The sequence below is a fragment of the Notothenia rossii genome (assembly GCF_949606895.1).
Source record: "Notothenia rossii genome assembly, chromosome: 8".
Classification (NCBI taxonomy): Eukaryota; Metazoa; Chordata; class Actinopteri; order Perciformes; family Nototheniidae; genus Notothenia; species Notothenia rossii.
In genome coordinates this window covers 75203889-75227149 of record NC_136906.1, presented here as the reverse complement: position 1 = coordinate 75227149, position 23261 = coordinate 75203889, and the positions used below count along the sequence as shown (strand labels likewise).

The 23261-nt window shown below is 39.8% G+C and overlaps 3 protein-coding genes across 4 annotated transcripts in view; 1 reads left to right on the top strand and 2 right to left on the bottom strand.

Annotated features, from left to right (window-relative positions):
• LOC307016396 (microtubule-associated protein RP/EB family member 3-like) overlaps window positions 1–23261 on the bottom strand; it is a 77510-nt gene that overhangs the window by 29320 nt on the left and 24929 nt on the right. The window lies entirely within an intron of this gene.
• Window positions 9–6507, top strand: ccdc25 (coiled-coil domain containing 25). Its single transcript, XM_079647081.1, has 9 exons — window positions 9–197; window positions 375–422; window positions 731–770; window positions 930–981; window positions 1132–1207; window positions 4056–4159; window positions 4342–4544; window positions 4903–4948; window positions 5836–6507. Exons 1-9 carry the CDS (start codon window positions 173–175, stop codon window positions 5863–5865), a joined length of 624 nt encoding a protein of 207 aa, XP_079503207.1. The 5' UTR covers window positions 9–172; the 3' UTR covers window positions 5866–6507.
• The window catches only part of tmem214 (transmembrane protein 214), a gene marked incomplete at its 3' end in the record, with an annotated part of 15248 nt that continues 7784 nt past the window's right edge, over window positions 15798–23261 (bottom strand). The window contains exon 4 of the mRNA XM_079645316.1: window positions 15798–15854. Coding sequence (XP_079501442.1) covers window positions 15798–15854 — 57 coding nt within the window. The remainder of the gene's footprint in view (window positions 15855–23261) is intronic.

The following is a 23261-nucleotide window of genomic DNA, read 5'->3' as shown; positions in this document are numbered from 1 at the left end:
CTTCCTGTCTAGTACCAACAACTTCCCGGGTCAACTTCTACACGCGAAAAGTGACAGCAGCCACGATCAGTCGGGAAAACAGATTGTTTGTGTCCATAATTAGCTGTTTTAGCTTTCAAAATATAAACGCTCACTATTCATATTTAAGTGGCAAGTTTTTAATTTATCTAAGATGGTGTTTTACTTCACAAGTGCCGGTGAGTAAAACCACAGCAGAGCTAGCAGCGATGCTAGCTAGTAGCCTGTTAGCCAACACTTTACAAAGCTTTAATTATAATTTAATGTGACTCTTGTTTGTGCCTTTTATGAGTTTTGTGCTAGCATATATAACAACATTTCATGCAGTAACTATCGGTGTGTTATTTCTCTCTCAGTGGTGAACCCTCAGTACACAATCTACATGGGAAAAGACAAATATGAGAGTAAGTAAATATGATAAGTAAGCTATTAAATGTCTCCCTCACACACACACGCACACACACACACACACACACACACACACACACACACACACACACACACACACACACACACACACACACACACACACACACACACACACACACACACACACACACACACACACACTCTAGTTTTCAAACACTTGGTCCCCTTCTTGCTACTTAATAGTAATGTTTGTCTTATGCTATGCCTGTTTTTTTGAGCTAGTTATTGTAATGGGTCACAAAGGATCCAGATCACCTCTAACTTGCTGATATGGTTTTTGCAGATGAGGATCTAATAAAGTACGGATGGCCTGAAGACATCTGGTGAGAGTTCAGTGTATTTTAAGTGCTTGTTTAACTGTTCTGCAAAAAATGTAATTTAATATCTCATTATAAACCATATTAAAGCACAACTAACAGAAATATCAATAGGAATATTAAAAGTTATTGATGTGTTGTTGATTCTTGTTTTCCCACCTCCAGGTTTCATGTGGACAAACTGTCTTCGGCTCATGTTTATCTGAGACTGCCACAGGTAAAAATTCAACACAATTAACCTGCAACACTGAATTGTAAGTTAGTCATGGTGATTCTCAACAGGTTTAGCTATCTGCCAAATACTTTGTCTATGGACACCGATGCCTTTAGCGCACGTATGCACTGCTGATTCCTCTGTCTTTTCTAGGGTCATATGATACACGACATCCCCCCCGAGGTGCTGATAGACTGTGCACAGCTGGTGAAAAACAACAGCATCCAAGGTAAAGATCTGCTTCCCAATGATTTCATTTGATTTGTAGAATGATTGGCTTCAGGTATCAGCCATGAGAAACATCAGAGCTGATCCCTAAAGATCAACTACTTCCTGCTTTCTTACAGTGCAGACGCTTTTCTGCTTGCTCTTGCCTCTGCTTACTTTTTTTATGCTGATTTTCCTATTTTTATTTTCTGATGACTTCGAGCAGCGGCTCCTGGTCATTAACTTATCACTGGGACAGTTACTCTTCGTAAATAGATGGAGGGTTTCAGCCATATTTCAATATTTTTACGACGACCTCAGTCTTACAGTAGCGTGGCCTAGCAACAGCTAAAGCCTGGTACTGCATGCTATTTAGCTAGTTAACAGCAAAATGCCTCCGTTCTCTACAGATGACTTCCACAAACTTCTACAGAAGATGGCCGTGTTGGAAATGAAAATGCAGTGGTTGGACGTTAACGTGGAAGTGAATGGACTAGGTTGGAATGACACCACTTTACCAGTGTAAAAGAATGGAAAAGGGCTGCTAACTCACAGCTAGTTAGCAGCTAGGTCAAAGGAACAGGGGGCTGTGTACTGGTTAATACATCTACAAGTGGTAGTCCTCCCTGGAACTCTGGGTGCAAAGCCTAAGAGTAAATCATTTCCATGGGATTTGGGAGGACGAACAACAGGCAGAGCCCAGCGCTCTGAAATCTGTGATGCGACCGGCTGGCCTGCATTGTTATCACCCAGGAAGAGCGCCTCTTCAACCCCTATTCATACTAGGAAACAGTCGTGGACAGCTGCTAAAGGGAGAATTACAAACAATCCTCCTAAACCACCGAGTGTGCCAATCCAGAACAGATACACTCCGCTGACCCAGAACCGGAGATCTCTTTCTGATGACCTGGAGATCCTGTCCTCTTCACACAGCAGGGTAAGGACCAATAGCTACTCCAAAAGTAAAAGGCTAAAAACGACTGGGCCTGAAACTCTGATTGTGGGTGACTCTGCTGTAAGAGATGTAAAAAGTCTGTGTAGTAAGAACAACACCAGAGTACTCTGTTTTCCCAAGGATATGGTCTCTGACTGAGAAGATCCTGCATATTGGGGCTGAACATCCGACTGTGAAGAATGTGGAACTGCACATTGGAACAAAAGATGTTGTGAAACAAGAGTCAGAAGTGCTGAAAGAAGACTTTAAATGTCTGTTGGAAACTGTCAGCTCTCTAAATGCAGAGGTGTTCATCAGTGGCCCTCTACCGCCAGTCAGAAGAGGAGTGGAGACATTCAGCAGACTGTTTGCACTGAACACCTGGCTTTCAACTGCCTGAACTGACCATTCTGTCCATTTGATTGACAACTTTAACTTTTTCAAGGCAGATGGAGTTTGCCTGAACAAGTCAAGAGTGAAATTGTTTATCTCTAACATATTCAACTGCCTGCGTCATCAGTCTTTTCCCTCTGCCAAGGACAAGCAACAAGAGGAATCAAAACAAGAGACAGACACAACACATTGCTCAGAAAACCTTGAAGATGTATCACTGCACCCGCCTGAGGAATGTCTTGACTATGGGAAACCTATGAGACAAATGGAGGAGTCTTCACCCCCCCCTTATCACCTCTGAGGATACTCTTCCTTCACCCCACAGCTCTCTCTACTCACCCCCGCCCACCCTCCTGGAGATCGCTGAACACATGAAGGAGATACAGGACGGCACCAATTCCTTCCTGGAGTTCAATGACGGCATTGAGGCGAAAAGCAGGGTTGGCAGCATGTCCTTTACCCCCGCCCCTCAGCAACGCCCACAGAGACGCGCACCATCTCCCCCGTCTTCATCACCGTGCCTATGTCAACCCCCCCTCAAGACACCATCTGCGGTCACCGAAGCAGCAAACTCTAACTGATATGTGCTGGGTCCAGGCTCAACGGCGTATGGCACTCTCAACTCTTTCCAGGACATGCCGGGGCCCTGCCTGCCTGTAGCTTTGCCGATATCTGTGTTGATAGGTAATAGATTGAGAGCGATGAATCAGCTTAGAAACAGGAAGTGCTCAAAAGTTTGTGTTAGTTTATCAAACTTAGCAGTGGCTCCATGTCAGCCACAGCTTGTCACAACAAATCTGACTAATAGTGTATTTAACAAACTTAAACTAGCTTTATTAAATGTCAGGTCTTTGGCAGGAAAAACGTTTTTAATCAATGATGTTATCACTGAGCACAATCTCGATTTTATGCTTTAACGGAAACTTGGATTGAACAAAATAACAGTGCAGCTGTTCTTATCAAATCAACCCCTCCCAGGAAGACATCTTATGGGAACTTTGCTTCTTTTGAATATGTGGCCCTTCAGCTGAAACGCTCCTCTCGAGCTCTGTTCCTAAATATCTATAGACCACCCAAATACTGTGCAAGCTTTTTTGATGACTTTACTGAACTGCTGTATATATTGTGTATTGACTTTGACCGTCTAGTCATTGTTGGTGATTTTAACATCCACGTTGACAACCCCCAGGACAGAGGGGCTAAAGAACTGTTTTGTGTTCTCGATAACTATGGACTGACTAAGCATGTGACGGAGCCCACGCACAACAAGGGGCACACTCTGGACTTAATTATCTTTTTAGCCCGGCAGCCACAGCGCGCCGGGCTAAAATGCTGGTCACATCCTTATGTAAACAAACACGCATGTAAACGGCAATTTATCGAGCTCAGAAAAGATATCAAGTCCATTTTTATTTATCGTACGATAAGACAATATATTGATTATCGCGACAGGCGTAACAACAACCTCACAAATGATCCTGTAATAGCCTGTTATCTACTGTTTTTGGAAGTGACACCTGATTATGTTTCCACGTATACTTAGGATGTAAGATGAACAACATCAATGTGGTTTACACACCGTGGGCCAACCTGAAGAAAACCGGAGAAATGGACGTTGGACAGATTGGCTTTTTCAGACAGAAAGAGGTCAGTAAACAAAGTCGTATTAAAACAAAAACAAGACTCCATCTTCACTGACATCAAGCTGTTTTTGAGCAAGTATATTTTATTTATATAGCCCATTACCATAAGGTTTCCTTTTCTACATCACAGTCCCTTTCCCCCACTTACAGGCCATGGGAGTAGTTTGATGTTCGGTTGTTTTACAGGTGAAGCTCGTGGCGGTGGAGAAGAAGGTGAATGAGATCGTAAACCGCCTGGAGAGAACTAAAGACGAACGATACCCCGACCTGGCGGCAGAGAAAGAGTCGAGAGACCGAGAGGAGAGGAACGAGAAGAAAGCTCAGATCCAGGAAGAGAGGAAGAAGGAGAAGGATGACGTGAGGAAGAGAAGAGAGATGGACGAACTCAAGTACGTCCAAAAAATAGACTTAGCATTATGAAAAGGTTTCTCACTGTTATTCAAAAGGGAAAGTGGCTTTTACTGTCCACTATCCAGCTTATATTAAATCAATTCTTTAAAAAAAACGTACTTCAATCAGTGCAGGTGAACATTCACTGATGGAAAAATGACTAATGGTCGTTATCCGTGACTTAGAAAAAACAGGAAACAGGAAATGACGAGTGATTAAAGGTCCTGGATGTTAACCTTTTGCACACTGTGAACACACTCTAGCTAATTTAAACCTGTACTATTATATACTTTGTAGTCTTTACTTAATTCCATTTATATATTTTTTCATTTGTTAAGTGTTGGTTTCTCTCTCCAGGCACTATACTTCATTGTTGGTGGATGAAAACATGCAGACTAATGAGGTGAGTATATTATATTTAGAGATGAATCGAACAAATAAGGAATCTGCTGCATTTGTTCAATATCTAGAATATTCATGAATGGGTCAAAATGTGTTTCATTTCTTCCAGATATATATATGATATCAGTGTCAAGCATGGGCGTCGCAGCCATTATATATATTTTAAAATGCTTAGTTTAGACCCCCCCCCCACTTTTACTGTGTGGAAAGTCCGTGAATCGCTGTAGAGCGCTGTGTCAGTGCTTCATTATCAAATCCATTCCACTTGCTTATTGAGAGAATGCCCAAATAAATGAAACTCCGTCCCATGTTTTCACTGCTACTTTGTTCCAAGGCAGATTCTCAGAGCCGTACACATGAGCCGTACACATGCTGCGTTTTTTGTGTAAAAGGATGCGCGCCACAGTTTCCACGCTGCGAGGCTCCGGCGCTAACAGTTCACAAGCGTGCTCCACTAGCACCCGGATATAAGGCGCTGTTATTAAAGAGGTGGAGGGAGAGAGTCCTCTCCTGTCAGACTGAGAGGCTGATAGATACAGCTCAGTGAGGTGAAGGACTCTCTGAGGGTTTAGATAGTTCACTTTAGTCTAAGTAGTGGGTGTCAAACGGTTTGGTAATCATCTAGAGGAGGTGAGGTCCACTACCCGCCCACACCCCCTGTCCAATTGCCCCACCCACATTGAGGATGCTTCCTACGCCCACGGTGTCAAGTCCACAACAGAAATAAAGCTGTTCATATTTTGATTACATTTAAATAAATAAATATGTATTTCATTCATGGACAAGTTTTGTTTTAAAGAGTTATGAGACCATGTACAAAAATATTTGATACCAGCTTGTGTCATTTTCACCGCATTAAGTTGTGTTTTGCTGCCTTTTGTTTCGCAGGATGGCAATGATTCAGACGACTTCATGTGAGAGGATTAAACGCCGGCAGCAAGCAGACAGAATTCTCCCCTCTTCTTCAGTCCTCTCCTGCTGCTTCCGCTTGCTGTTACTCTGCACTGACATTGAAATATAACAACAAAGACAAACAGATACCTTTTTGCTTGTGGAGCAGAACGCAGCCAATGAGAGGACAGTGCCGGGGATTTATTCCACATGCTGATTGGTTCAGACACTGCTTTCAAAACCAGACCAAGCATCGCGTCTCTTCGTGAGAGATGACACTGTAGAGGAAACACAGGACAACAAAAATGCTGCGGATCATTTCGGTTGGAAAACACTCAAATTGCAAAACCTATATTCCTATGTTTTAATAACCCTGCAAACCCTTCTGTTCTTTATGTGTTCATTCATCTTCATGTACTAATTTGTTCAATACAATTCAATGTACTCTCAGTTATACATTAACCTTGACATCCACTAACTGCGTAAGCATGGTGTCCTGAAAGTTTTTTGTTTATTTTAAACAATGTACACGCAAATGTATGTCTACATCTAATGATTATTCTTTCTTATATAACGCCTGTCACATTTCCCATGTCCTTGCACTTCAAAATGATTATTCTGTCAAACTAAATGTCAAAAATCCAAATAAACTACAGTTTACAATCATTACCCATTGTAGAAATGTGTCACTAAAAAAGGTGAAACAATTTAATTTGTCAAATCACTTAACTATTAATGTAGATTATTAAAAAATACTTTCTCAACCTGTGTATCGCAGTCACAGTAAATAAGTGCATTTCTATTGAACCACTTTAAACACATCTGTATAAGTCAATGACTTCAGTTAAAAGCAAGTAAGCAGACTTTCAGTAAAGTTTATTCTTGTTAAATAAGACCAGCAGCTCTGAGATGTTAAAGCTCTCGTTGTTTAGACCTGGGGTCTCAAACTCAAGGCCCGGGGGCCAAATCCGGCCCGTGACTTCATTTGATTTGGCCCGCAAGAGCTTGCAAAGAATATAATACATTTATTATACGGTTACATGCCGCTTTACAGAGGCAGGTTGCCCATAAACTACATGGCCCACAATGCATCCCGTTTTGTGACATGCGCACTGAAGAGACTTGCAATTATTTGCCCCGGACTTCTGCTTTCAGACGTATTAATTACTAAGTTATTATCCTATCCAATAATAATCCAATTCAGAGGCAATAATGTATTACAATACATTATTTTATATATATATTTATATATGTATATTTATATAGTTACAACCGGCTCTTTGAGTGCAACCATAATGCTAATGTGGCCTGCGATGAAATTGATTTTGACACCTCTGGTTTACTAGACCTACAGACGTATCTTTGCTGTCTGCAGGCATATGAACCATATGAACCGAACACATTCTGTGTTTGCACTTATTTGCTCTTCCAAGTATTCAACAAATACATTCATATAGCCAACACAATCTAATATCTTTCAGGTTTAAATTGTACATTCTAACACAAATATCAAAAATAAGGTTTACCTGCAGGATATACAATTACTCCAGCTATCATTTCCTCTCTCCTGTAGGGGGCACTATGAACCCATCTAAGACTTAAGACTCAGATAGGAGAGTCTGATATGCTGATGAATTGCTAACAGTGGCAATGAGTGAAAAAGTAATTGTGGAGGATCTGCTCTAATTCAAACGCAAAGACGGTTACCCCGTCTTTAAACACTAACCCGCCAGACTTCAAAGTCTATGTGTTATCTATAAGATCTAACGTCAGTTTCATAAGTGCATCGTGGGGGATTAGCTCAAATGGTAGAGCGCTCGCTTAGCATGCGAGAAGTAGCGGGATCGATGCCCGCATCCTCCAGATAACTTTTTCTTCAGTCAATAGAATACATGAATCGGACAAATACAGAAACAAATGAACAAAACACGAAATAGATAGATTCCTTTATTGTCACTACACAGAGTACAGCAAAATTCCAAGCATTCCTGATGGTGCAATCACACAACAAGCTGGATAAATACATGTATGAATAAACTGGAAGTACTCTCCATAGGGCAATGTGTGTTTTTGATGTTACGTCACTAATTTTAAGGAGAATGGGGGATTAGCTCAAATGGTAGAGCGCTCGCTTAGCATGCGAGAAGTAGCGGGATCGATGCCCGCATCCTCCAGATCGCTTTTTCATTTACAGGATAGACCTTGTTAGGTATGGAAGAAGGAACATGACATAAGCTGTTTACATATCCTAATTCTGGGAACTGAAAAGAAAAGTGGTTTAAAGGTCAAAGATGGGTTCAGGTAGCAGTAAAACAGGAAACTGTGTTGTCTGGCGATGCAACATGGATGAAAGAGAAGGATGAAAGGAATATCAAAAGGTGAGGAAACTGTCAAAAGAACTATCATTTCACGGGAAGACTAGGGGTAGAGGAATGTGAGAATCTGGTTCGGGATATTTCCAAATATCTGGAACAAACTCCCAGAAACCTGCAGGTCCGCTGTAACTCTGACTACTTTTAAATCCAGGCTGAAGACTTTCTTTTTGAAGCTGCTTTGAATTGAACTACTCACATCTCACACTGCACTGTAACTTTTATTCATGAACCTGTGTTATTCATGTTTTGTTATCTTTGCTTTTTAATGTTTCTAATGAGTTTTATTCTCTTAATGTCTTTCATTTTTTTAAAGCACTTTGAATTGCCTTGTGTTGAAAAGTGCTGTCTAAATAAACGTGCCTTGCCTAAGCTGGATGAATAAATGTATGAATAAATACAGAAATACATGACTAAATACAGGAGAATAAAAAAGAATAAATACAAGAATATATTAAAAGAAATGCATGAATGTATTCATTTATGTTTTATTTGTATGATAAACTTTTATTTATGCAGTTAATCAAATCATATTTGTATTATTTAGTTTCCTCCTAGGTTTATTAATATATTACCGTTTTTTTGTTGTTTCTGTTCGAGCATTTATTTATTTACACTATAAAGTGATCTGGAGGATGCGGGCATCGATCCCGCTACTTCTCGCATGCTAAGCGAGCGCTCTACCATTTGAGCTAATCCCCCAAGATGCCTTTAAATAATTGACGTAACATCAAAAACACACATAAGGAGCATACTTCCACTTTAATTTACTGGATAGTTCTTACTAGATATGGAAGAAGGAACATGACATAGGCTGGATAAATACATGTATGAATAAATACAGGAGTATATAAAATAATAAATACATTTATGAATAAATATAGGAATGATGATTGATCTTTGAGGGATTTATCTGCAGACGGTGAGTTACTAGTCCTTTTTCTCACAGTTTAGTGCTGGGGTCACAATGTGATACAGTTTAAGAAACACACAAGCAATATACCATTTAACTTGTGCTTTTTAGAGTACATGTGTTATATTATAAATCCAAAATCTCAATGTAAACTACAGTATGTTGGCTCAATATGTGTGTTTTTGAAGTTACGTCACTGACTTCAAGGCATCTTGGGGGATTAGCTCAAATGGTAGAGCGCTCGCTTAGCATGCGAGAAGTAGCGGGATCGATGCCCGCATCCTCCAGATCACTTTTTCATTTACAGGATAGACCTTGTTAGGTATGGAAGAAGGAACATGACATAAGCTGTTTACATATCCTAATTATGGGAATTGAAAAGAAAAGTGGTTTAAAGGTCAAAGACGGGTTCAGGTAACAGTAAAACAGGAAACTGTGTTGTCTGGCGATGCAACATGGATGAAAGAGAAGGATGAAAGGAATATAAAAAGGTGAGGAAACTGTCAAAAGAACTATCATTTCACGGGAAGACTAGGGGTAGAGGAATGAGAGAATCTGGTTCGGGATATTTCCAAATATCTGGAACAAACTCCCAGAAACCTGCAGGTCCGCTGCAACTCTGACTACTTTTAAATCCAGGCTGAAGACTTTCTTTCTGAAGCTGCTTTGAATTGAACTATTCACATCTCACACTGCACTGTAACTTTTATTCATGAACCTGTGTTATTCATGTTTTATTATCTTTGCTTTCTAATGTTTCTAATGTGTTTTATGCTGTTCATGTCTTTCATTTTTGTAAAGCACTTTGAATTGCCTTCTGTTGAAAAGTGCTGTATAAATAAACGTGCCTTGCCTAAGCTGGATAAATAAATGTATGAATAAATACAGAAATACATGACTAAATACAAGAGTATATAAAAGAATAAATACAAGAATATATAAAAAAATGCATGAAATGTATTAATTTATGTTTTATTTGTATTATAAACTTTTATTTATGCAGTTAATCAAAGCATATTTGTTATATGTCATATTATTTAGTTTCCTCCAATGTTTATTAATATATTTCAGGTTTTGTTTATTTGTGTCTGTTTTTGTTCGAGCATTTATTTATTTACACTATAAAGTGATCTGGAGGATGCGGGCATCGATCCCGCTACTTCTCGCATGCTAAGCGAGCGCTCTACCATTTGAGCTAATCCCCCAAGATGCCTTTAAATAAGTGACGTAACATGAAAAACACACATATGGAGCATACTTCCAGTTTAATTTACAAGATAGACCTCACTAGATCTGGAAGAAGGAACATGACATAAGCTGGATAAATACATGTATGAATAAATACAGGAATATATAGAAGAATGTATGACATTTATTCATGTGTGTTTTATTTGTATTATAATTGTATATATGTATATGTTTGTACAACTTTTATTTATTTAAAACAATTTGAAATGAAGTTAATCAAAGCATATTTGTATTATTCTGTTTACTCCTATGTTTATTAATATATTTCCTGTTTTGTTTATTTGTTTCTGTATTTGTTCAAGCATTTATTTATTTATACCATAATGTGATCTGGAGGATGCGGGCATCGATCCCGCTACTTCTCGCATGCTTAGCGAGCGCTCTACCATTTGAGCTAATCCCCCAAGATGCCTTTAAATAAGTGACGTAACATCAAAAACACACATATGGAGCATACTTCCACTTTAATTTACAGGATAGTTCTTATTAGATCTGGAAGAAGGAACATGACATAAGCTGGATAAATAAAAGTATGAATCTTCAATGCTAACAACAAAACCAAAACATCAGCCGTTAGCTGTTAGCACTCAGAGCTCACAGCTCTTCATATCTGTTCAGAAACTAGATCAAAGTTAAACAAGTACAAACCACAGACTGTCTGTGTCATGATGAATACAGTCGCTGGTTTATTTATGTCTGTAGGCCGTTGTTGTGAGTGTGGACGGTCGGAGCATATATAACGTTAGCTTAACCAAATCTCCATTAGAAAACAAGCATTTTAAAAGGTTTCTCGCCTGCCGTCTGTCTGCAGACTTGTCAAAGCATTAATTCATAGTTTTTACAAACCGGTATCAGTATGTTGTTACTTCGGCCTCATTTTGAAACGTGTATTACAATTAAATCACGGTCAAATATGTTCATTTTGTTGTGTTTGTAGCCCCCTTGCCAGCGATTCTCTCTGACCAATCAGCAGTCGAGGGTGTTTACGTCACTAGTTTAGCATATTCAGCCCGGTTGTTGGCCCGGTAAGAACCTCGATTTTGGAGGGCCAGAAAAAATGTGAAAAAGTAGCCCTGAGCCTAAACCACCCCTAGTGGAAACGCAAAAAAATGCTTTGTTGGTTAGTTCGTTTCGTAAGGACGTAATGTAACAGTTGTAACGGTAGTAGCTTTTCTCAGACGCGTAGGGATACTGACTTGTTGTGAAAAGTAACTACAAATCTACCTGTGATATACGCTCATTATATCACGGCTAAGAACCAATCAGATTGCTTGATTTGAGCATGTTTGTATTATTCTGTTTACTACTATGTTTATTAATATATTTCGGGTTTTGTTTATTTGTTTCTGTTTTGGTTCGAACAATTATTTATTTACACTATAAAGTGATCTGGAGGATGCGGGCATCGATCCCGCTACTTCTCGCAACATGGATGAAAGAGAAGGAAGAAAGGAATATAAAAAGGTGAGGAAACTGTCAAAAGAACTATCATTTCACGGGAAGACTAGGGGTAGAGGAATGAGAGAATCTGGTTCGGGATATTTCCAAATATCTGGAACAAACTCCCAGAAACCTGCAGGTCCGTTGCAACTCTGACTACTTTTAAATCCAGGCTGAAGACTTTCTTTCTGAAGCTGCTTTGAATTGAACTATTCACATCTCACACTGCACTGTAACTTTTATTCATGAACCTGAGTTATTCATGTTTTATTATCTTTGCTTTCTAATGTTTCTAATGTGGTTTATGCTCTTAATGTCTTTCATTTTTGTAAAGCACTTTGAATTGCTTTCTGTTGAAAAGCACTATATAAATAAACTTGCCTTGCCTAAGCTGGATGAATAAATGTATGAATAAATACAGAAATACATGACTAAATACAGGAGTATATAAAATAATAAATACAAGAATATATAAAAAAATGTATGAAATGTATTCATTTATGTTTTTGTTTTTGTTTTATAAACTTTTATTTATGCAGTTAATCAAAGCATATTTGTATTATTTAGTTTCCTCCAATGTTTATTAATATATTACGGTTTTGTTTTTATTTGTGTCTGTTTTTGTTCGAACATTTATTTATTTACACTATAAAGTGATCTGGAGGATGCGGGCATCGATCCCGCTACTTCTCGCATGCTAAGCGAGCGCTCTACCATTTGAGCTAATCCCCCAAGATGCCTTTAAATAACTGACGCAACATCAAAATCACACATATGGAGCATACTTCCACTTTAATTTACAGGATAGGATTAGATATGGAAGAAGGAACATGACATAAGCTGGATAAATACATGTATGAATAAATACAGAAGTATATAAAATAAAAAATACGTGTGGAAATAAATATAGGAATGATGATTGATCTTTGAGGGATTTATCTGCAGACGGTGAGTTACTAGTCCTTTTTCTAACGGTTTAGTGCTGGGGTCACAATGTGATACAGTTTAAGAAACATACAAGCAATATACCATTTAACTTGTGCTTTTTAGAGTACATGTGTTCTACTATAAATCCAAAATCTCAATGGAAACTACAGTATGTTGGCTCGTTATGTGTGTTTTTCATGCTACGTCACTGACTTCAAGGCATCTTGGGGGATTAGCTCAAATGGTAGAGCGCTCGCTTAGCATGCGAGAAGTAGCGGGATCAATGCCCGCATCCTCCAGATCACTTTTTCATTTACAGGATAGACCTTGTTAGGTATGGAAGAAGTAACATGACATAAACTGTTTACATATCCTAATTCTGGGAATTTAAAAGAAAAGTGGTTTAAAGGTCAAAGATGGGTTCAGGTAGCAGTAAAACAGGAAACTGTGTTGTCTGGGGATGCAACATGGATGAAAGAGAAGGATGAAAGGAATATCAAAAGGTTAGGAAACTGTCAAAAGAACTATCGTTTCACGGGATGACTAGGGGTAGAGGAATGAAAGAATCTGGTTCGGGATATTTCCAAATATCTGGAACAAACTCCCAGAAACCTGCAGGTCCGCTGCAACTCTGACTACTTTTAAATCCAGGCTGAAGACTTTCTTTCTGAAGCTGCTTTGAATTGAACTATTCACATCTCACACTGCACTGTAACTTTTATTCATGAACCTGTGTTATTCATGTTTGATTATCTTTGCTTTCTAATGTTTCTAATGTGTTTTATTCTCTTAATGTCTTTCATTTTTGTAAAACACTTTGAGTTGCTTTGTGTTGAAAAGCACTATATAAATAAACTTGCCTTCCCTAAGCTGGATGAATAAATGTATGAATAAATACAGAAATACATGACTAAATACAGGAGTATATAAAAGAATAAATACAAGAATATATAAAAAAATGCATGAAATGTATTAATTTATGTTTTATTTGTATTATAAACTTTTATTTATGCAGTTAATCAAAGCATATTTGTATTATTTAGTTTCCTCCAATGTTTATTAATATATTACGGTTTTGTTTTTATTTGTGTCTGTTTTTGTTCGAACATTTATTTATTTACACTATAAAGTGATCTGGAGGATGCGGGCATCGATCCCGCTACTTCTCGCATGCTAAGCGAGCGCTCTACCATTTGAGCTAATCCCCCAAGATGTCTTGAAGCCAGTGACGTAACATCAAAAACACACATAAGGAGCATACTTCCAGTTTAATTGACAGGATAGACCTTACTCTAAAAAATCTCAATGTAAACTACAGTATGTTGGCTCAATATGTGTGTTTTTGAAGATACGTCACTGACTTCAAGACATCTTGGGGGATTACCTCAAATGGTAGAGCGCTCGCTTAGCATGCGAGAAGTAGCGGGATCAATGCCCGCATCCTCCAGATCATCGGCGTCGCGAGACCCTTTTCACGGGGCCACGTGCCCCCCTGTAGATCTGAGGTGCCCCGGTATGCCTGGGTCACTGATTTTTAATTAATTTATTAATTTATTCAGGGTTCGAAATGGCGACACGCCCGCACGCCCGGGTCTAGTAACTTTCCTATCGGACTAGTAACTCTATGCACTTGCCTGCCCGTGTGTCTGGTAACTTTATAACCCCTTTGCACGGAGCGTCTTTTACAAGCATTGTGGCCGTCAATGCGAACTCAATTTTGCTACTGTAAACCTCACTTGCACAGCATAAGACTAGTCCTATTCAGCAGTCAGCACACGCTGCTTTCATTTGTTTATTCGAATGTTTTTTGTCCCTTCTGATAACCCGTAGTGTTGATGCGTGTTTTGCCTTGGTAGTTCAGGATACCATGAAATAAAGCTTGCGGTCAATCTGGTAAGCAACGTAATTTTACGATGAACATAATCTTAGTTTTAGAAGTGAAGGTCACACAGGAGTAGGCTATATATTTTAATGAGTTTGCCTGGAAGCTAATCGTATAGGCTACACTGTTAAATGTTATGTGATTTGTATAAATAGCACTTTTTAATAATTTATAAAACATAATAGACTAGGCTAAATGGATGGAGATGTGAATAGCAGTGACATGCGCTGAGGTTCGTGGCTGGTGAGGCACTGACAGTTTCAGTGTCAGATTTAGAAATATATAAACCCAAGTATCTTAAATCACGAAATCTATTATTGAGGTGAAACATTTTCAAAGAAATGTGGCTTTGAACGTGAGTAGTCGATGGAGTTATCCTAACCGTCTTTTGAAACATACCTTTTAGCTCCGGCGTTGGTTTCCCATTATTTATCACTTCACGATTTGATTGATTTGATAGTATTCTGTATTTTAGTATTTAGTATCTTGTAAATGGACATCAGAAAGTTATTCGCTCGGAGCAGGGATAAAGCAGCAAGGAGAAATGAGAGAGGTAAGCTAGGTAACAAGGCAACCCAAACCACTTTTAGGTAACAACCCACAAGTTGAGTTCACCACTGGTCACTAGCCTAACAGTTACATATCTGTCCAGACAAAGAGGAGCAGCAGAGTGTCGGAGGAGGTGAAGGAGAGAGGGATGTTGATGAGCACGAGCAGAGGTGATATGGCTATTAATTTAATATTAATTAGGAATAACTGCAAACAGGTTATACACAAGTAACCTTACATCTGCATATGTAAAAATGTAGATAATGAAAATGCAGACATTAGACTGTAATATGTTCATGTTGTTTCAAGACTCAGTGCAGCAGAGTGCAGAGGAGGAGAGGAGGAGATTGAAGGGACACAGGAAGGGATGACACTGAGAGATGACACTGACAGGTGAGAGTGAGACTCAGCTGACAATGTAGTTAGCTACTGTAAATGTCCCTACTTATAGATGTGATGAATGTTATTTGAACTTTTAATGGTTATCTGAGGTAACTATTGAGCATATGATTTTTTTGTACGTTGCACCAGACAGGAGAGTCAGAGGGCAGAAGAGATTGAGCTGGTTGAGGCAGGGGAAAGGCAGAGAGAGAAGGAAGGACAACAAGAGACAGACAGGCCGGAGAGATCACACCCCAGAGATGAGACTGAGAAAACAGTTGCCACAGTGGCAGAGAACATTAGACTGGGGGCAAGAGAAAAAAGCAGTGTCCACAATCTTGAGGGACATACAAGTGATCTTGGGGGAATGGAGTCTGGCCCAAACCAAGTTAAGTTGTCAAAATATCCCCAGCACAACTTTGGTGCAAAGAATCGATCATTTAACGCCAACTGGTTTGAAAGCTTTACATGGCTGGAATATTCCAAGGCTAAAGATGCAGCGTTTTGTTTTCCCTGTAGAATATTTGGGAAACATTTGAAGAATGACACCTTTGTAAACACTGGCTTTCAAAATTGGAAAAAAGCTCTGGATGTCTATAGAGAGCATGAGAAATCACCAGCACATAAGGCAAGCATGCAGTCTTGGTGTAGTTATAAAGCCAGTGAGGCTCATGGCAGTGTTGTCGACCATTTGGATTCTGCCAGTGAGCATGAAATAAAAGAGAGACGGGAGTACCTCAGCCGGGTTGTGGCTGTTACCAAGTTTTTGGGAAAACAAAATATCCCATTCCGTGGCCATGATGAGGGCATGTCCAGCGACAACCAGGGGAACTTTCTGGAATGCATGAACCTCTTGAAAGAGTTCGACCCTTTCCTTCAGACATATTCAGCACCATCACACACTACATACTTGTCACCTTCATCACAAAATGAAGTAATTCAGTGCTGTGCCCAGGAGATAACAAAAGCTATCAGTAAAGACATTAAGGAGGCTGGAATGTTTTCAGTGATGGCTGACGAAGCAAGAGATGGCAGCACTGAGCAGCTAGCTGTGTGTGTCCGATATGTTGCTGGGGGGAGTGTGCAAGAACATTTACTAGCTATGGTAGATTTGAAGGGTTTTGACGCGGAGTCCATTACAACTGCCATTGAACAACAGCTAAGGTTGAATGGCATAGACCATGTGAAGGTGGTTGCACAGGCTTATGATGGCGCCTCAGTCATGAGTGGGGCTGTTGGAGGGGTCCAAGCAAAGTTCCGAGAGAACCATCCCATGGCCATTTATGTGCACTGCTATGCACATCAATTGAATTTAGTGCTCTGTTCCACATGTCTGGCCATACCAGAGGCCAGGAAGTTATTTGACCTCCTGCAGAATGTCTATACATTCTTTTCTGGCTCCCTTGTGAACCATGACAAGTTTAAGGAGACTCAGAAACAGCTTGGCTTACAAGCTTCTGAGCTTGTACAGCTGTCCAAGACCCGATGGTCTTGCCAGCTGAGGTCTATCAACGCTATGATAGAGAATTTCCCAGCAGTTCTCACGTGCCTGTCCAATATCAGCAACCCTACGGCTGTGGGTCTGCATGCCAACCTTGCAAGGTTCTCCACAGTTTATCTATTGATGATGTTCAAGACTTTTTTGTCTGTGACAGAAAGTCTACACAAATACCTACAAAGTGAAACTGTGGACCTGGCAAAAGCTGAGGAGTTCAAATGCGCTGTGTGCGCCACTCTACAAGAAATGCGCACTGATGACAAAGCAGCTGAGGTTTATGACCGCGCAAAGGCCTTGTGCGAAACACACCAAATCCCTGAGTCATGTGCTGTACCAAGACAAAGGCAGAAGCAGAGACGCATGGAGGAGTATGTAGTCGAGTCTAGTTGTGGGGCAGCGAGTGACCTAGGGAATGCCGAGAAGTTGAGAACCGCAGTGTATCTACCTTGCCTTGACAGGATGGTTGCTGAGATGGAGCAGCGTTTTTCATCTCTCAACAGCACAGTTCTAAAAGGTGTTCAGGCCTGTAATCCAGGATCTAGCAACTTTCTCTGTGAGGAGGACCTCAGAGGTCTGGCAGATCATTATAATGTGGATCTAAAGCAAGAGGAAGTGCTGGTGGCTAAAAACTATCTGGCCAGAAAGCAGGAAAGCCTTCCAATCACTGACATGCAATGTCTTTTCAGTTTGCTGGATCATGTCATGTTCCCAACATTGACACAGGTCATTCAGATATCTCTGACCATTCCAGTGTCCAGCTGCACTTGTGAACGTACATTCAGCGTGCTGAGACGCCTCCACACGTGGTTAAGAAGCACAATGGGGCAAGACAGACTCCACCATCTTGCCATCATGTCTGTTGAGAGAGGAGCACTCTCCAAGTTAAGCCACTGTCAATTGATTGATAGCTTTGCAAAACTGAAACCGAGACGTTACAGTTTACTTAAAAAAAAATGAACATAGACCTCTCCCATCTCTCTGACCATGTACACACCTCATAGGATAGTCACCATCACACCATCATAGGATGGGGGGTTCTCTTTCAGTTTTCAGTTTTCAAGTCCATGTTTGCTGACAGATATTTCATGAAGATTCATTGTGCCTCTTTTGCCTTCATCAGTTAGTGATTTAGAGATACTGTATACAGTTAAGTTCACAAGTAGGCCAATTCAATTCAGTTTGGTTTAGGTAGGCTAGATATTTAATGATGCAGAAAATAACAATCTGATTGTACTATTTATTTATGACACTTTATTATAATAAATAAGTGCAAAAAAATGTTTGCTCGTGTGCTTGCATTAATTATCTGTGCCCATGCTTTTTTCAAAGAAATAACTGCAAAACATTTTTTTTTTCTGTGCCCCTGTTGTGCCCCTGTATAGTATTGGGTCAGCTGACGCCCCTGCTCCAGATCACTTTTTCATTTACAGGATAGACCTTGTTAGGTATGGAAGAAGGAACATGACATAAGCTTGATAAATAAATGTATGAATAAATACAGGAATATATAGAAGAATGTATGAAACGTATTCATGTGTGTTTTATTTGTATTATAATTGTATATATGTATATGTTTGTACAACTTTTATTTATTTAAAACAATTTGAAATGAAGTTAATCAAAGCATATTTGTATTATTCTGTTTACTCCTATGTTTATTAATATATTTCCTGTTTTGTTTATTTGTTTCTGTATTTGTTCGAGCATTTATTTATTTATACCATAAAGTGATCTGGAGGATGCGGGCATCGATCCCGCTACTTCTCGCATGCTAAGCGAGCGCTCTACCATTTGAGCTAATCCCCAAAGATGACTTTAAATAAGTGACGTAACATCAAAAACACACATATTGAGCCAACATACTGTAGTTTCCATTGAGATTTTGGATTTAGGATATAACACATGTACTCTAAAAAGCACAAGTTAAATGGTATATTGCTTGTATGTTTCTTAAACTGTATCACATTGTGACCCCAGCACTAAACCGTTAGAAAAAGGACTAGTAACTCACCGTCTGCAGATAAATCCCTCAAAGATCGATCATCATTCCTATATTTATTTCCACATGTATTTATTCTTACATTTATTAATCCAGCTTTTCTACAAAAGGCCCCCCCCCCCCCCCATGAGCCCACTCTGATGTGTGTTTAAGTGTTACTATGGCTTTAGCAACCAGAAAGCGAGGCTCGCTACTGCGAGGAGCGGACAGTGTGAGCTGGCTTACTGGTGTGGTTTCCTGGTTGCTGGGTGGGGTCGGCGAGACACAGCGAAACCCAGCCCGAAACCAGCCCGAGCACACCCACACCGGCAGCCTGGCTGCATGTGAGTCTGTGTGTGACCATACCCTGAATTGGGTAGGTTCACGTCACTGTACCCAGAAAGAAAAAGAGAAATCTCCAACGAGGCGTTCTGGGGCAGCAGAGACAGGTCGTATCTGTGTTAGAGTTTTACTCGCTACAGGGTGTACTTTGAGGGTTTGTGACTCTGCAGACCGTTTACATGCAGAAAAACCTTCATAACACACAAGGGGACGGGTAATAACCAGAAAAGCATGACATGGGACCTTTAAAAATCAAAGATAACAAAACATGAATAACTCAGGTTCATGAATAAAAGTTACATTGCAGTGTGAGATGTGAATAGTTCAATTCAAAGCAGCTTCAGAAAGAAAGTCTTCAGCCTGGATTTAAAAGTAGTCAGAGTTGCAGCGGACCTGCAGGTTTCTGGGAGTTTGTTCCAGATATTTGGAAATATCCCGAACCAGATTCTCTCATTCCTCTACCCCTAGTCTTCCCGTGAAATGAGAGTTCTTTTGACAGTTTTCTAATATTTTTTATATTCCTTTCATCCTTCTCTTTCATCCATGTTGCATCCCCAGATAACCAGTGGGGTTTTCTCCTGGAGGCCAAGGGAAGCCAGGCTTCCCCTGTTTTTTCGGATTGTAGTTATAATTTTAATAAATAAATAAAAACACTTTGTTTAGTTTCGGAAATTCTTTGTTGTGTGTTGCTGCCGGTGTTACAGTATAAGTTGAGTCATGACAACTGGCGACATTCTATTATTTTCGTCATAGGAATCCGGGGCGTGTACATTGAGGACCCATTGTTGACTTACCAGGAAAGAAACATCGTTTGTCGTTTACGTTCATCTTTTGCTATATCTGCCTTCCTAAGATCCATTTGCTGCACATTCAGTACTCGTATGTGAGGTTGTGGGGCAGAGGCCGATATCGTGACGCTTACAGGGAGGTATCGAACATTTCAAAGTAGGTGACTGTGTGGATGCCTGTTCAAAACATTGCAAACTTCAATAAATCATTTAAATTATATATTTGTGTCCGACTTTCATTTGTTCATCGTTCTTAATGTGATGTATAGTAGCTTTGATAGCTGTCCATACCTTCAGACAGCCTAAAAGTAAAACACAAGTTGTTTATTCACAGCCTGAACGCTCATCGAGATGACTGGATCAGTCATGACAACTTGTGATCAGCTCCGATTAAATTGTGATATCAATTCTGTAGCTAACCTCCAGGGATCACGTTTATTTGATGAAATACCTGTATCCCTCTCATCACAACAAGACTCTACACTGTGCAGGAAAAACAATTACATACATGAAAATAACCTTGATGCATGGGAATTAAACACACAAACTATCTTCCGTGGCTATATTGATATATCACAGTAACGGTAAACCACAGAAAAATAAGTCCAGCGGGGCACAAGTTGAATACATATAATACGGTAGTTCTATTATGCCTTTAAGCCTATACGTTTAACCCATAAGAACCCGGACCCATTTCTACTTTTGGGGAAATTAAGGGGAACGTCATTTAGACTAAATAGACACATTTCTGACAAGTAACCCCCCCTAGTGTCAAATATCTGGGCTTTAATGGTAAAGTAACTCTTATTTATAACTTAATTAACAAGGATGATGTTTTGGTTTGCATTTGTTTGAACATACTATGAATTGAAGAATAAAGCATATGTTAACTAAATATAATTGAATCAGCTAAATTAACTGACCAGACCATACTCATATTTCTAATTGTGCATATATGTCACTCCGGGTTTACTGTGAATGTTTAGGGTTAAAGTCCCGATGTGACACCATGTGTCACAGCAATATTTATGGCATTTGTTTCATATCAATTTCATCAAGAAATGTTTCCACAACAGGTTAAATGTAATCAGAATCAGAATACCTTTATTTGTCCCACAGAGGGGAAATTTACATTTGTTACAGCAGAAAAGAGCCGGAGACAGCTTAATGTTTAACAAATGACATGTCATGTAAGCATTTTTATTCTTAAATGGCTTGAATATTAACTTTAGAAACAAAAAACCTTTCCAAATCTAGCTAGTTCTGTCACATGTTTTAGCCTGACACATGGACATCTTGGACATGTTGTTATGGGAAGACAAAAGCAAATGACAAGGACCATGACCCCAGACTGTTCAGTGTGTGTCACTTAGGGACTTCATGAGATAGAAAAATCTCATGAGGAATCTGTATAAGGAACTTTCCAGAACCTTTAAATTTCATGTGACACCCGTGTCTAAGCAATTCTGTCTGCCTTCCGTGTTCCTTTTGTTATTTACTTCCTCTCTGCCTTCTTCTGATGATTTATCTGTTAGTTTGTGTGTTTAATTCCCATGCATCAAGATTATTTTCATGTATGTAATTGTTTTTCCTGCACAGTGTAGAGTCGTGTTGTGATGAGAGGGATACAGGTATTTCATCAAATAAACGTGATCCCTGGAGGTTAGCTACAGAATTGATATCACAATTTAATCGGAGCTGATCACAAGTTGTCATGACTGATCCAGTCATCTCGATGAGCGTTCAGGCTGTGAATAAACAACTTGTGTTTTACTTTTAGGCTGTCTGAAGGTATGGACAGCTATCAAAGCTACTATACATCACATTAAGAACGATGAACAAATGAAAGTCGGACACAAATATATAATTTAAATGATTTATTGAAGTTTGCAATGTTTTGAACAGGCATCCACACAGTCACCTACTTTGAAATGTTCGATACCTCCCTGTAAGCGTCACGATATCGGCCTCTGCCCCACAACCTCACATACGAGTACTGAATGTGCATCAAAGTAATCCTATGGAGGCAGATATAGCAAAAGATGAACGTAAACGACAAACGATGTTTCTTTCCTGGTAAGTCAACAATGGGTCCTCAATGTACACGCCCCGGATTCCTATGACGAAAATAATAGAATGTCGCCAGTTGTCATGACTCAATTTATACTGTAACACCGGCCCGTCTCTCCCCCATTCTCATTGAGTATTTTACAAAGAGTGAAACAGCGCCCCTCTAGATGTTATGGTGAAACAGTAGATTGCAATCTCTGTTGCGAGAGGAGGCCAGCCGAAATTTGCTTCCCTTGGTAAAAAAAAATGGAGGGATTGACCAATCAGATGATGCTCACGTCATGCCCCTGCCAACCTGTGATTGGTCAGGGCTATGCCAAGGGAAGCCAGAGGCGGCTGGCTTCCCTTGCCTCACAATCCAATCAAATCGCATCAACTTAGTGGTGCAGTGACGCGTCCCAAAAAGCGGAAGTAAGCAGCGCTCGGTTTCCCTCGACGAAATAGCAAGGGGATTTCTCCATAGGATTTTGGAAAATAGCTCGAAAAAAGGTCAGTGGAAAACGAACCTGTTAGATAAATGCACGTTTTGTTCAGTCGGATAATATCCACATGTCTACCCTACTTTTATAATTTTCTAATCATAAATCTAATCGATAGAAGATAGATAGCGTCACTGCAGCACTCTCACCGCCGTTAGAAAGTAGCAAGCAACTGAAGCAAGTGCAATTATGGAGGGTGGAGATTTGGAGTATTGAATCAAAAATAATTGGACTAAACTTCCGCTGCAGCAGCAACAACAAATACAATCTGATGACAGGCCAATGCCCAAACTGGAGCTGTGTACAGCGAGAAACAAAGGAGCGAACCGGACGTAAAACGTTAAAGGTCTCCTGATTTAGTTTGTGAATGAATGCTTATTAGAGTTTCGGCTGGAGAGTGCGTGCGGACCTGTCGGTCAGATAACAGGCGTGTGTAAGTCCTGCATCTGTATGATACAAATGTGTGTAAAATCATACTGGGCGCTGTAATCACTCATCTGGTTACGTTATTAAATTGACCACCACACCCCCCCCCCCCCCCCCCCCCCCCCCAAAA